The sequence below is a fragment of the Cotesia glomerata genome, linkage group LG1 (assembly GCF_020080835.1).
Source record: "Cotesia glomerata isolate CgM1 linkage group LG1, MPM_Cglom_v2.3, whole genome shotgun sequence".
Classification (NCBI taxonomy): Eukaryota; Metazoa; Arthropoda; class Insecta; order Hymenoptera; family Braconidae; genus Cotesia; species Cotesia glomerata.
In genome coordinates this window covers 33,929,956-33,944,832 of record NC_058158.1, presented here as the reverse complement: position 1 = coordinate 33,944,832, position 14,877 = coordinate 33,929,956, and the positions used below count along the sequence as shown (strand labels likewise).

Genomic DNA, 14,877 nt, shown 5'->3' with positions numbered 1-14,877 from the left:
GAAAAGTTAAGAACTAAATTATAAATTATTTTTGATTTTTAATACTAGATAACTTGATAAATAAAATGACTTGATAGTTACAATGGTATTTATTTCTTCTATTTTCATGGAATTGTTTTAGAAATAATTAATAAAAATTTTTTTATTAATTTATTTCTTCAATATGTATTTTTTAAAAAATCATTCAACTTAAATGATTTAATCGGTACAGTTATTTAATTTATTTAAATTAAAATACTATATACATACGCTAATTACTTAACAAGTGTAAAATCACTTAATAACTATAATTTATATGATGTTATTTAATTTACATCATTCGGTATTAAAATTTCAAGCATGAGTAATTTTTTAGTACAAAATTATCTGAATATTAAATTATCTTGAATTTTATTTTTAAAAATTTCTCTTTTGTACAAATTAATCCATTAAAAAAAAATAAATATTTTTAGAAAATTTATGCCTCGGTTATTATCAATTACGATTATCATTACTGATAATGATAATTAATAAAAAGAGGTTTAAAATAAATAAATAACATTGATAAGCTTCAAAAACTTTAATTTATTAACTTTTAAGACCAATCCGTTGTCTTATTTTACTGTACAAATATTTATACGGTTGAGTAATATCATCTTCAGTTTCCGGGATTCTGCACAACCTGCGAAACCTCGGTGAGAGAATAAGCAAGTTTTGTCCGATACTATACGCGCTGCTTGTTGTCCAGTAAAGACTCATACCCTGCAATCAAATGAAAATAAATATTGGATTAATTAAATAATTTAAAAATTATTTATTGACTTACTGAAGGAACCATGCAAGCGATGGGTACCAATATCAGCGAAATTGCTCTGCCGACCCACATGGAAAATTTTTGAACTTTTGATGGCTTTTTTATCCTCATCATGTGTAACATCTGCAAAATTAAATTGATTAATTAAAAAAAAAATTATTCAAATAAATTAAACTAACAACTTTTCAGTCACTATTTGAACTATAATTAAAGAAAATTTTGCTTTATTAAATGATGAATATTGTTAAATTGCACTGTACTTCTTTAACTATTGACGTTTTTAAAAATATAAGCTCATCCCGATGTTACACTCATCAAGAGCTTTCATTTGAGTACCCACATCCATTTTGATATATTCTTCATATATACATATATATATAAAATTGATGTGGGTACTTAAATGAAAAGTCTTGATGAGTGTAACATCGGAATGAGCTTATATCTTTAAAAATGTCAATAGTTCACGAGATATAAGGTCATTTCTTAATTATTTATCTAGAGATAGAGCATTTTCGAATGCAGCTTAAATACTTATCATCATAAATTGACTATTGGTGGGAATGATATGAAACCATGAAAAAGCACAATTACAGGTCAAGACTTTTCCAACGATACCAATTTTAACCAAAAAAACCTATTTTATCATATAAATATACTGGCCACAAAATTTTGGTTTATTAAATAATGACTTTTGTTAAATTGCACTTTACTTTCTTAAATATTGAAGTTTTTAAAAATATAAGCTCATCCCGACGTTACACTCATCATGAGCTTTCATTTGAGTACCCACATGCATTTTGATATATTTTTCATATATACATATATAAAATATATATAAATATATGAAAAATTGATGTGGGTACTTAAATGAAAGGTCTTGGTGAGTTTAACATCGGGATGAGCTTATATCTTTAAAAATGTCAATACTTCACAAGATACAAGGTCATTTCTTAATTATGTACCTGGATATAGAGTATTTTCGAATGCAGCTTAAATACTTATGCTGGACACAAAATTTTTCTTATTCTCTTAATAATATAGATGATAATTTACCTCAACATTAGCTAGATTAAAAACTGCAACTAAAAGAGGCAAAATATAAAAACTATCGATAGCAGTGAGATCAGATATCCACCCAAATCCTTCAACTGACAGCTCCAAAAACGTTTGATGAGCAGCTAAAATTTTTTTGTGATTAATTATTTACTGCTAAGTTATTTTTCAATGTATAAAATTGAAGAAATTTATACCTGGCGTAGGATAAGGAAGCATTAAGCATATATTTCTAAAACTAGCTGACAACATGACCCACAGTGGTACTTGGAAGATTACAAGAATCATTGCTTTCATCGGGTGACAGTTGTCCCGAATTATTAACTTGTCCCATTGTTTTTTCAACTGTTAATATTTTATAGTATTAGTAAAGTATTATTAAGTATAATAATTGATAAATAATTAACTACTTAATTTTTATACCTACAGATCTATTGTAAACACTTCTACCATAATCTTCAGTCCATCCATAAATAGTGACAGCAATATTTGTTTCTCGTTTTAATTCCTTTACAAGTTCATTCATTTCATACTTTACGTGTGTCACCTTTGCAAATATATATTGCTGAAATAATAAAAAATATTTAGTTATTATTTTATTTTATTTTCATTGAAAAATAAACTAGGTACAGGAAATTTTTTTTTTAATTTCATTAAAGTTTTCTGGAGCTTCTAAAAGTGTAATTTTTTTTTTTTGCTATAAATTATTTATTAAAAAAATTATCAGATGTCTCTCAATTTCAGTATCATTATTTATTAAGTAAATTTTATTATTAGATATTAGATTCAAAAATTAGTTAAAAAGATTAATTTAAGAGGTATTTATTAAATTTTAAGAATTTTGGTAACAAATAAATGATAGCAAAAAAAAATTTTTTTTTTTTTATTTTAAAAAATAAAAAATGCAATTTTTTAAAAATATTTTTTCGGAAAGAATTTGTTTGTTAAAAAAAAAATAAATAAAGAATTATCAAGTGACAGCTAACTTTAATATCATAAATTAGTTTACCTGATATAAGGCACAAGGTAAAGTGACAAGTGTTCTAGCAGTACAAGTGACAAGTACAATAGTAGCCCACCAAGGTAAACCGGTACTTGCATGAAATGATATCAATGATTGTTGACAAAATTCAATAGCCGGATTATCAATTAAGAATTTCATGAGCACATCATATTTTGTAATCGGTGGACTGATGGCAGTGGCTAAATCTACTGGAGCAGTGGTATACTTTCTTGATAGATGAATTTTTGTATTGAAATTTTTAAATAACCCATTTTTTTTCAGTTTATATTCTTCATTATTTACAGAGTTATTATTTAAATTATTTTGTAAACAAATAGATCTGTAATGTAAATTAAAACTCCTATTTTTTATAACATTCATCAGATGTCTCGTAGTTCTGATTAACATTTTGGGGTCAATAAATATTTCAGATAATTTTAAACTATAACTATAAAAGAACTATTATCATTTTTTAATAAATAATTAATGTAGTTATTTTATTTTAGTTCAATTTTATAATTTAGGTTAGAATTCACTGTTATGATATGATGGATTTAAAATTTTTAAATTATTATAATTATTATTGAAGAAATGTTTCTTACCGACAGTCAAGTGATAACATCTGATGATAAGTTTTCCTTTGTTTTATTCTGAGAAAAAAAATGTTCAATGTCGAAAGGGAAAGGAAAAGATAATAAATTTCCAGAACATGTCATAACCAAACCAACAAGCTAAGAGTTAGAGTAAAATAATATTGAAAATGGCTTCATAAAGCGTGGAATTTTTATCTATTAAAATATTTCTTCCTTGTGATAATGGAATTCTCAAAATCTATACTAAAAAAAGACATTAAATTAATGAATTTACCAAAAGAAATTTTTATTGATTGTAAAAATAATTTTAAAGTCAAAAAATTTTTATTTACTTGCTCATTTTTCGGTGGTGTAAATACAAGAAATTTGGAATGTATTACAAAGTGGTAATTATAACATAAATTTATCATAAATACTCTTTATCTACACATCAATAAATCACGAATTTACATAAAACAAATTATCAAACATATTTTTTATTCTTTAGAATAAATCACGTGGTAAGACTTATCTATTTACTTTTACTTTCAGCCATATGCTTTCTAAACTATTGCATCAGAAAAAAAACAATTGTATTTACAATCACTAATTACTCGGCTATTTGTCCACGTTATCACTGAATGATCGCCTAAATGTCTTGTTGAACTTACAATTAGTCGCTCAATTTTAATTATATTTTTATAGTTTTACAAAGTAAGTAAGTAAATAAATAAAAAAAAAATTTTGTTTCAGGTGTTGGTTGAAAAATTAATTAGGAAAAAAATAATTTAGCATAAAATAAATTTAAAAATTATAAAAATGGAGTGCTCTCCAAGAAGATCAAGATCTTTGACTTTTGATGTGCCCAGTTTGTTGGGATCGTCTTACCCGCCAGCTTTAAATTTTGTTGCAACTGAAAATTCAGCAATTAAAAACTCATTACTAACACTTGGAGCAAAATGTATTCAGTCAGGTACAAATTTACCTCCGCATGCATGCAGTATGGATGACAACACTGAGTATAGCAAGAAAGAACCGGCAAGCTCTGGGGAAAATAAAATTAACGTTGCTCCTAGTTGCAGTAGATCGAAAAAAGCAATATTAGACGGCATGATGGACGTGTTTGGTTCTGTTAAATCTTTTGTACGTAAGTTACCAAATGTAGTATCTAATTTAAATGAAGAATTTTCTGTTACGGTTGTATCCAACGGTGATAATATTCTGTCGAGAGATTTGTATGTTAGTGTACCTTTAAGTAGTAAAGAAAATATTCAAATTAATATGGACATGGACACGAGTATTAAAATTGATGAAGAACTCTCGAGAAACTCCGAGACTTTTAAGCCCAGCAGATTTTTATCCGAGATTTTTAGCAAGCCGAGAAGTAATTTACCTCATAGAAAATTTCTCAGCGCTGATAATATCCATCGACAGACTTGGAGTGAGCATACTAAGTATGCTGAAGAATTGTTTGTTGATGTGGCGTTTGAGGCGGCCTGTGAAGAAAGTATTGGGAACAGTTTATTTTCCGGTAATGCTCCAGTTGGTAATAACAATAAAAAAATACTGGCCACTCAGTCTGAAAGCATGGAAATTGATAGAGAGGATTTTGATTTACTAGATTTATCATGTCCGAACAGTGTACCTGAAACCAAGGATATTGAAATGATCCAAAAAGAATCGTTGGAGATATCTAAGTCAATGATAGAAAATAAAAATTCTATTGAATGCAAATTTACCTCTAGAACTCGAGAAATTTCAGAAAGTTCTGATGGATCTGGAAATAGTTTTATTGTGTTTGAAAAATCTCAGGACAGTGAGTATTGCTCGACCAGCGGGGATGATGAAGATGATAATGATGATGATGATGATGATGATAGTAAAGACAGCGATGAAGATTCTTACAATAAATTCACCGTAGAATTTACTTCAAAATCAGACTTCAGATCTAGACGTTACTCTGAAAGTTCTGATGACTCTGATAGTTGTGTTGATGACACTGATTTTATTATGTTTAAAGATGTTTCTCCGTCAAAATGTCCTGTTGAATATTCAGCTCTTGATGATTCACCTGGTGAAAAAAGAGAATCAAAAGTAAGATTTATTTTATTTTACTTTGTAATTTAAATTTATGACTATGATTGTTAATGATTTGTTATTTTAGGTACGTTTTGATCCAAAGCCGTTGATTCACACGATGATTAAATGGAACTATGCATATCGAGCAGCTCGCAAAGGACCTTGGGAAGAGATTGCGAGAGACCGCGAGCGTTTTCGAAATAAAATAAATTCAATAGGTTGTGTTATTAATCCTATTCTAACTGCAGAACATCGACAGAACATTCGGCAGATACGTTTTGATTTTCAAGACTGATGTATGCGGTTAAATGAGATCTTACAGTTCTAGGGATAAATTATTAGGATAATTTTAATAAATAAAATACTAGTAAAAAAATTCAAAATTTATCTTGCGATGCAATTTAGTTTTTAATGTTACGTTTATTATTAATTTACATTTTAGTGTACAACTATTGAAGTTTTAAAATAAAATTGTAACTAATAAAATTTTTTTTAGTTACATTAAAAAATTTTTCAAGTGTTTCACATTCACACGAATTAATTTTTTATTTTGCTCAAATTTTTTAACAATTGTTTAAATAGAACTAAATTAAAAGATATCAGCAAAATTTTAAGCTATTTTTGAAGAAATAAATTTTTTTAATTAAAATTTAAGAAAGCTATGGTGTAATTTTTTAATTAATTTTTCCTGCTTTATCAATTGATGATACCAAATTATTCCACACTTGATAGCAAAGTAGCAAGCACGTGTTATGTTATACATACACAAGTATATATCGAAATATGGCTTACTTAGTTAACTTACGCTTGATATTAAATAATAAAGTTAGATTATTAAAAAATTATGAAAGATACCGAAAAAAAATACAAGTTAGAAGTGTTGGAACTGATTGGAGTACTGCAGAAGTTGATGTGCCACTTGGAGATGGGTAAATATTATTTTTTTAGTAGTAATTAGGTTAGAAATTGATTATAACTAAACTGATAATTTATTTTTAATTTGGCCTTCAGTCATTCAAATAACTGATTGATAAATTATACTTTGATGTCTAGATAACAATTTTTGATCTTTTTTTCATCAATTAAATTAAAAAAATTGCAGAGATAATTTTTCAAATTTTCAACTTGTGAAATTTTTTCTTTTAATTTTTTCAATAAAATAAATTATAAAAATTTTCAAATGTCGGCTAATTTAATTTTCATTATTTATTTTTGAGACAATTTTTACTTAGTGAAAGCAAGAATAATCTTGAAAAAAATTTTCGTAACTAAGCCACCAGTTCCTAAAGACTGAATGGATAAATTGAGGTCCTAGTGAAATTTTTAGTAATTTAACAATTAGAATGTTACAAAATATGAAAGTTTAAATAATTTCGAGTAATTCTAGATAAAAAAAAAAAAAAAAAAAAAAAAAACTAAACTGTTTCCCAATTACTTTCATTAAATTGTAATTTTGACAAGTGACATAAAGCTAGATTATACATGGAACTAAATATAGACAATAAAAAATTAAATTTCTTAAAAATATCTCACGTGAAACTTTCATAGAATAATAACAATAATAATTGTTATTTAAAATTTTATTTTTTTTAATTATTAAATTGAAACGAAAAAATATTTTTTAAAAATTACACTTATTTTCATGTCTTTTACAAATGAAATTTTTTTTTATTTTTTGCAATAATTTCTTCAATAAAAAAAAATTCTACAAATTTTTAGATAACAGCTAACTTAATCTTCATTTAAAATTCTAGATAAATAATACATCATGCACTTACAATTTTTTTTTTTTTCTATTCAATTAAAACTTATAAACATTATAAAATGCTGTTTATTGCTGATTGACGTTTTGATAAATAAATAAATAATATAAATCACGATTTTTTAAAATAATAATACCTAAGTAATAATGAAATAAAATTCTTTTCAAAAAAAATAATGAAATAAAAATAAATAAATAAATAATAATGAAATAAAAATATGAAGATTAATTTAACAGATATTTGATAATTTTAAGAATTTTCGTAACAAGCCATATTAAAGCAAATTTTAAGGGAGTTGGGAAAGAACGGATAGGGGAAAGGGGGGGGGACCTACTCAGTGGGAATTTTTCCGTAATTGAAAAAATAATCAGACAGCCCAGACTGGGAATCGAACCCAGATCTCTCGGTTACGCGCTCTACCAGTTAAGCTATCCGAGACAAGTACTGACTACTTTATTCAGTCACGTATATAATAACGCTAATTCCGTTAATACCTGGGCGCTTAAAATTGCACCTACGAAGTTTTTGAGCTCGAAGAGCTCAAAAATACGATCTATGTATTGTTTTGAACTCTCCAAGCTCAAAAAGATACCTTTTCTATGCTTTTGAGCTCAAAAGTCTGATAAAAGTTTCATAGAACACTATTTTTGAAATTTTCAAACCGCAATAACTTTTGAATGAATGAACCGATTTGTACGCGGTTGGTCGCATTCTACGCAGTTTTTAAAGCCTCATGAAGAATTTCTAAGTTTCAATTGGTCAAACTAAAAATTTCGGAGTAATTCCGAAAAAACACTTTTTTGGGTTTTCTTTCCTGCACGATATCTCTCGAACGAATCAACCGATTTTGACCGGATTAGCGGCAATCAACGTGGTTTTTTGATGTTAAGAGCTTATTAGTTTTTGGAATTGATTGATAAAGCCGTTTAAAAGTTATTCCAAAAAAACCACTTTTGAAAAAATTTTTTTTTATAGTTTTTTTTTTATTTTTTGAAATCCATCGGTCCGAATCAGTCCAAATTGTATTCAAAATCTAAGTTTAGCCAAGCCCTTTCGAATCGCACCAACCACGATGAAATCGGTTTAACCGTTCAAAAGTTATAAGAGGTTTACATACTTACACACACACATACATAAATACATACATATTTTGAAAATTTTAAACTTTCTTAGTGGGAAGTTAAAAATTAACATTTAAAAATTTTGAAAAATTAAAAATGCAATTTTTTAAAAATAATTTTTTGGGACAAATCTATTTGTTAAAAAAAATTAAAAAATAGTCGTGACTGCTAACTATAATATCATACTAAAAATTCTTTCCAGAAAAAAAATGGTCATATCAACGGGAAAGCTGGCGAAGATGGCCAGTGGTTCTGCGATGGTCTCATCAGGAAAGACATCAGTGATGGTAACATCAGTATGCAAAACCCAAGCTTCATCCAGCTCATTTATGCCTTTGATAGTAGACTACAGATTAAAAGCCTCAGCAACCGGAAGAATCCCAACAAACTTTCTTCGCCGTGAGCTAGGATCAACCGAGTATGAAATAACCGCCGGGAGGCTAATAGACCGCACAGTCCGTCCAAGTTTTCCAAAGGGCTTCTGCTACGAGACCCAATTGATCACCAATACCTTCATGATTGACGGTGAAAACTTACCCGACGTCTTAGCGATAAATGCAGCGTCTGCCTCTTTGGCCCTATCAGACATCCCCTGGAATGGGCCCGTGGCAGCGGTGCGAGTCGGCTTCATAGACAACGACGTAGTAATAAACCCGACTAACCATGAATTACAACGGAGTTCTCTTAATTTAATAGTTTCTGCTGCTAACAACAATATGCTGGTAATGATGGACGGATACGCGAACATGATTAACAGCGATAATTTGAAGAAATCCATCCAGAGAGGAGTACTCGAGTGCCAAGAGATAATTAACGCTATTAAAAAACTAGCAGCGACTCACGGAAAGCCCAAAAGACCTTTTGAAGAGGTGAAATTCGACGAAGAACTTCTAGCTTCAATAAAATCTCTTGCAGAGATCCAACTACGGAATATTTTCACGGATTTTAATCATGACAAAATATCAAGAGACAACGCGATTAATAATTTAAGGACTAGCATAATGGAGACCATGAAAAAGAGCGTTGAAGATTTGAATCTTTCTGTAGTTGTCGAGGCTTTTAACATGGTATCTAAAGAAGTCTTCCGAGAGCTGATATTCGAGACCAACCAAAGATGCGACGGTCGTGAATTAGACGAGCTGCGAGACATCAAGTGTGAAGCCGGTCATTTAGAATTGCTTCATGGCTCTGCACTATTTCAGCGCGGACAAACGCAAGTCTCTTGCTCGGTGACCTTAGACTCTTTGGACAGCGCTCTAAAGATGGACATGGTCTCGATGCTAACCAGCGGAGTGAAAGAGAAAAATTTCTTTCTTCACTACGAGTTTCCTCCCTACGCAATAAATGAAGTCGGCCGGGCTGGAGTCGTCGGCAGGAGAGAAATGGGTCACGGAGCGCTAGCAGAGCGTGGCTTAAGAGCTGTAATTCCTGAAGACTATCCATTCACTATCAGGCTCATGAGCGAAGTACTCGAGTCGAATGGTTCCTCGTCAATGGCCAGCGTCTGTGGCGGGAGCTTGGCGCTTTTGGACGCTGGAGTTCCGATTTCTCAATCGGTTGCCGGTGTGGCTATTGGCCTGGTTACTAAATACGACAAAGAAAGCAATTCAATTAGTGACTACAGAATTCTTACTGATCTTTTGGGGATTGAGGACTATTTAGGAGACATGGATTTCAAAATAGCCGGCCCGAGGGATAAAATTACCGCAATTCAAGCTGATATTAAGCTTTCGGGGCTTCCGGTGGAAATTGTAGTGAAAAGTATTGACGCTGCTCTTCAAGCTAAGAAGAAAATTCTTGATATTATGGACCAAACATTGGCAACTCCGAGGAGTGATAAATTCAATCTTCCTTTGATGGATACCGTAGAGGTCCCGGTTCATTTACGCGGACAATTTTGGGGAGTTGGTGGGTATAATTTGAAAAAAATTTACCTGAAAACTGGGGTGACTATTCAGCCGCAGGATGACAAAACCTACTCGATTTTTGCACCCAATGAAACGGCGATGAAAGAAGCTAAAGAGATGATTGATGTCCTGCTGAAGGACAAGAAAACGCCCGAGTTGTATTTTGGAGAAATTTACCAGGCTAAGATTGTCCAAGTTAAGGACAGTGGTGTTATGGTGATTCTGTATGATGATATGAAGCCTGTATTTATTCCTAATAGTCATCTGGATCAAACTGTCTTTGCGCATCCCAGTGCTCGGAACTTTGAAGTCGGGCAGATGATCAAAGTCAAGTACCTCGGTAGAGAAGCGGAGAGTGGAGCTATCAGACTTTCAAGCAAGGTTTTGCGGACGACTAGCTCTTCTATAAGGAGCCGTTTTAAATGATTTTTTTATTTATTAATTGATAAATTTTGTAAATATTTGGTTATTTAAATATATAATTAGATTTATCTACCTCGTCTGTTTGTAAAAAATTAAATTTTTTAATAATAAATTATTCTTAATTGTTTTAATAAATATTTTTTAATCTACAATATAAATATGTTAATATTACTTTTTACTATCGTTGAATGTTCCCGGAAATAGATTATTAAGAGATTAAAATAGAAAGTTTACTCATCACAATCTAGGTCATCTAGGAAGTTGGTTTTAACACAAATTTGTGGATACATCCTAGGACTAGACCCTCTTTAATTTTTTCACTTTCTGTTTTTATTCTAAGTATATATTATTACTCATTATCATTTTTATATCTTTAAAAAATTTTTAGTGTTTATACTTAGGATTATAATCTCAAAGGTTTTTTTAATGCCCAAATATTTAGTTAAAATTAAACTTTTAAGTTGTATAAATTAAAAATTTTTTTTTATTATATATTTAAATTACAATCTGTTATTTTATAACAATAAATAATTTTTGTGATTTTATGTACATTACGGGTATTTGGGACAATGTCCACTAGTATTATTGAAAACGATTTTTTAAATCAATTGAGGAGCTGATTTTCAAAAGGGTATTTTTTCATATTTTAAAAAACCAGTTTTCTGAACTTTTAAATATTAATTACTTCGAGAATTATAAAGATTTATAAATGAAAATCGAATTGCAGCTTCACAACCGATAGCACTTTATAGCTAAATTAAAAAAAGCTCAATAAAAACATTTATAATTGAAGATAATTAGTTTTTTGTCTCGATTAATCAAAAATGAAAAGATACTCTTTTGAAACTTAGCTCCTCAATTGTTTCGAACCAAAGTTAAAATTTAAAATTACTTTGTCAAAATTTACACACAAACTGCGATAAATTACAATTATAATAGCAAAATTTGTATTTTCCGCTGCATTTCCTAGGAATGCAAATTTAAAAGACTATAAAGTATTAAAATAGAGAGTTAGCATCAAAGACTCAGTTAGGATAACTACTGTCAATCAATTTGACTGGACTTTGATCTCTCCCGAAAAATAATTCTCGGATTAAATGACGGAATGCAAAACAATATTAAATTTAGCATAAAGAAATGATTTTTTTTGGCAAAAGCTTGCTTTTAATAATATTAAAATAAATTTTTTTTAGCAACCGATACGACTCTAAATTTATTAATAACCATTGAGACCATTTTTATGTATGAAAAAAATATTTTAAATTGATAAAAAGCCAAGTGAAGAAATGTTTCTGCTTAAAGGCTTTTCTCATGCTGGCATTTCATTGTTTCAAAAGATTTTCATGTGACTTGGCACCTCAATGTAGTTCAATGTCCGAAAGTTTGAGCGTGACCTTGAAAATCATCAAAAGCTGGTGACAAATTGAATGGATCAGTTTTTAATACCAAACAACCAAATCTGTCTCATTCTTTTTAAGACTTTCAACAACTCCATTTCTTCTCAGTTTTTACAACAGTAGCGTTAAAATAAAAAATGGGCAATTTAATTCGTTTGTATTGGTTGAAGAATACCGACGCTGAAATTTCGAGGTCCCGAAAGACGTCGAGGTACCTTAATATAACTCGAGTGCGTCTCCATGCAGAGCAATGAATGCGTAGGCGTTCTTGACGTTTGCCAATCCTAGCTGATCATCAACGATTTAATACCGTGGTGGGGCTCTCCCGGAGGAATTTTCATCCGGACATTAGCGGTATCTGGACCAGTTAAGACTTCCAAGTCCTTCGCAAACATTCGCTCTATTTAATACATCTCTTCTTGTTGATCTTCGGAATCGCTAACGGGAGAGCGTACAGTAATTACGTTTTATTAATCATTACTATTAGATTAAATTAGCAGTTTGGTTGATACAGCAACAAAGTAACGATAGTTTGTTTTAAAGGCACGTGTTTACCGGATTTCCAGTGTTGGCAAGTGAAAGCTCTAGAAAAACACGCAACCATGCCTGCCGCAGCTCACGAAACCAAAAGTCTTTTAACAACGTACTTAATTCTTCTTGCATTGTTAATCAGCCTGTGGTTATTGTACTCAGGCATCTTTTAATGCTAGATTAATTATTCTTCAGCAGTGATGGTAAGTAATTTTCTTCATTATAGTAAGAGAAGCAATTTCGTTTTTAAACAATGGGCATTTTTGTGACAGTAAATTAAGTTTTTGATAGTTTTATTTCTTAGCTGAAGAAATAAAAAATTTTCTCAGTTTTTTTTTTTATTTGAAAGAAATTTAAATGAACAACTTACAAATTTTCATTCAAAATTTTAGTAAATATTTACAAGTGGGGTGGGTCAATCATTTTAATTTTCATTTTTTTGAACGAAATTTCTATTTGATTTTCTTGATGTATTTTTTTTTTTTTTTTTTAAGAAAAATACATAAAAAAATGAACAATTTAAAACAAAAAATTGATTATCACAATTTTAAAAAATTTTCAAAAAAATTTATAAATCTTTTAGAAAATTGTGATATTCAACTTTTTTTTTTTTATTGTTCTGTTTTTTATGTACATTTAAAAAAAAATTATCAAAAAAAGATAAAATACAAATTTTATCCAAAAACATAGAACCAAAATTTTTTCTAACTTTTGAAAGCAAAAAAACTATTGAAATCTTTATTTTTTTCTTTTACGACATTTTTTATCATAAATGCGCCGTAAATACAAGCAGAATAAAAAAAAATTTGTGATCATTTTTATGAAACTTAAGTTAGCCGACAGCAAAAAATTTTTATTTTTTTATTAATTAAATTAGCAATAAAAAAGTATTTTTAAAAAATTTCACGTATAGTTTTTCAAATTTTTTACATGTGGAATTTTTTTGTAATTATTATATTCATAAAAAAATTGTCAGCTGCCTGCTAATTTTATTTTCATCAATTTTTCACCTAGTTAAGTACCAAAATTTTTCTTTGTCAAATCTAGAAATTTTTTTTTAACAAGAAAATGATAGTAACAAAAATTTTTATTTTTTCAGCTAAGAAACAAACTTTTTAAAAATTTCCAACAAATGAATTTCTTCTCAAAACATTTCTAATTTTTTTTCAAATAAATTTATTTATCTTCATCACCCTAATTATTCTTCAACACTTCTATTCTCTTTATCTAGCATTGAAATCACTGCAATGACATGAATTAAGATGCAGAGTTATTTTACTTGACCTAATTGACATAGTCTGCTAATAATAACAATATATTTTTCATTCTAGGGCTAAGTGTGGAGAGAAAATGACCATCAACGTAGCCGTGGATCAATTATCTCAGCGACCACCAGAACTGACCGGTCAACAAACTTTTAATGAAGAATGTTCGCGTGTGATTGCAATAGATCGATAAAACAATCAAGAGGATTTAAAGCTTATTAATAATTAAAGAAGCTTGCTACAAGAGTAATTATTATTGCTTTTGATAGAGTATGTCTCCAGTCTACAATATGATTGCCAAAGTCACGGTTGCGTAATGTCTGCAATGTGTATAAACGTGATTAAATTTCTAAGCATGCTTATAATTTATAATACATAATTATTCAAGTGATGTACGAGTGAATCTTGATGTTTTTTTTTCTACTATTTACTATATAAATATTTACGTTTTAAAATTTATAAATCACAAGTAGTATTATTATTTATTATAAAAATTCTATTATTATCTCACGTTCTACATTAAAAATGTGTTCCTGTGGTGCTCACTCTTCAGAGCAGTTATCTTGTATTTAAAACTCGTGTTTTTTTCTCTCATCGCAACACTGATTTTATTTGATGATACTCCCCAATGAAACTCCCGATAGTAGTGTAAGTAGTCAAGCATGAGTAAACTAAACTGATGAATTTAGTTTGCCAGGTTGAAAATAACTTTCATACTCTACTCCAGCTCTCAGAGTGTAGACACTCAATCCAGCGATAGATCCAACCGGCATTTTAGATGAGTTCCCAAATAAATAACCCGCTTAAATTAGCTATCTCTTGAAGAAAAATTATTTCCGTCCTGCAGACAGTCTGCAATTAATTGAATAAACAAATAGATCTAGTAAATCAATCCTCAGATTATATTCTTCCTCGTAATAATAATAAATATTTAAATTAACATAAAATGACTTCTCTTTGTGTTTACAAA

At 29.2% G+C, this 14,877-nt stretch overlaps 3 protein-coding genes across 4 annotated transcripts; 2 read left to right on the top strand and 1 right to left on the bottom strand.

Moving 5' to 3' along the window:
- Positions 1–544: 544 nt before the first annotated feature.
- Positions 545–3,577, bottom strand: LOC123264356 (cytochrome c oxidase assembly protein COX18, mitochondrial). Of its 2 annotated transcripts, XM_044727610.1 has the most exons (7): positions 3,452–3,577; positions 2,856–3,189; positions 2,274–2,411; positions 2,044–2,191; positions 1,847–1,971; positions 806–916; positions 545–741 (listed from the first exon to the last, which is right to left on the bottom strand). In XM_044727610.1, exons 1-7 carry the CDS (start codon positions 3,469–3,471, stop codon positions 568–570), a joined length of 1,050 nt encoding a protein of 349 aa, XP_044583545.1. In that variant the 5' UTR covers positions 3,472–3,577; the 3' UTR covers positions 545–567. The 2 variants fall into 2 exon arrangements, with proteins under 2 accessions (XP_044583545.1, XP_044583536.1); XM_044727601.1 differs by lacking the exon at positions 3,452–3,577 and having other exon boundaries at positions 2,856–3,334.
- Positions 3,578–3,688: 111 nt separating this feature from the next.
- Positions 3,689–5,921, top strand: LOC123264347. The gene is made up of 3 exons (XM_044727592.1): positions 3,689–3,828; positions 4,175–5,515; positions 5,586–5,921. Exons 2-3 carry the CDS (start codon positions 4,241–4,243, stop codon positions 5,793–5,795), a joined length of 1,485 nt encoding a protein of 494 aa, XP_044583527.1. The 5' UTR covers positions 3,689–3,828; positions 4,175–4,240; the 3' UTR covers positions 5,796–5,921.
- Positions 5,922–6,204: 283 nt separating this feature from the next.
- Positions 6,205–10,800, top strand: LOC123265395 (polyribonucleotide nucleotidyltransferase 1, mitochondrial). The gene is made up of 2 exons (XM_044729121.1): positions 6,205–6,429; positions 8,587–10,800. The coding sequence occupies exons 1-2, from the start codon at positions 6,284–6,286 to the stop codon at positions 10,715–10,717; spliced, it is 2,277 nt and encodes a 758-aa protein (XP_044585056.1). The 5' UTR covers positions 6,205–6,283; the 3' UTR covers positions 10,718–10,800.
- Positions 10,801–14,877: the final 4,077 nt, after the last annotated feature.

Coding starts and splice junctions, on each gene's coding strand:
- LOC123264356 (XM_044727601.1), bottom strand. CDS start 3,257: ATGTTAATCAGAACTACGAGACATCTGATGAATGTTATAAAAAATAGG. Junction 2,192..2,273: donor GAAGTGTTTACAATAGATCT/GTAGGTATAAAA, acceptor AAATATTAACAG/TTGAAAAAACAATGGGACAA. Junction 742..805: donor TCGCTTGCATGGTTCCTTCA/GTAAGTCAATAA, acceptor ATTTGATTGCAG/GGTATGAGTCTTTACTGGAC.
- LOC123264347 (XM_044727592.1), top strand. CDS start 4,241: ATGGAGTGCTCTCCAAGAAGATCAAGATCTTTGACTTTTGATGTGCCC. Junction 5,516..5,585: donor GTGAAAAAAGAGAATCAAAA/GTAAGATTTATT, acceptor TTGTTATTTTAG/GTACGTTTTGATCCAAAGCC.
- LOC123265395 (XM_044729121.1), top strand. CDS start 6,284: ATGGCTTACTTAGTTAACTTACGCTTGATATTAAATAATAAAGTTAGA. Junction 6,430..8,586: donor GATGTGCCACTTGGAGATGG/GTAAATATTATT, acceptor AATTCTTTCCAG/AAAAAAAATGGTCATATCAA.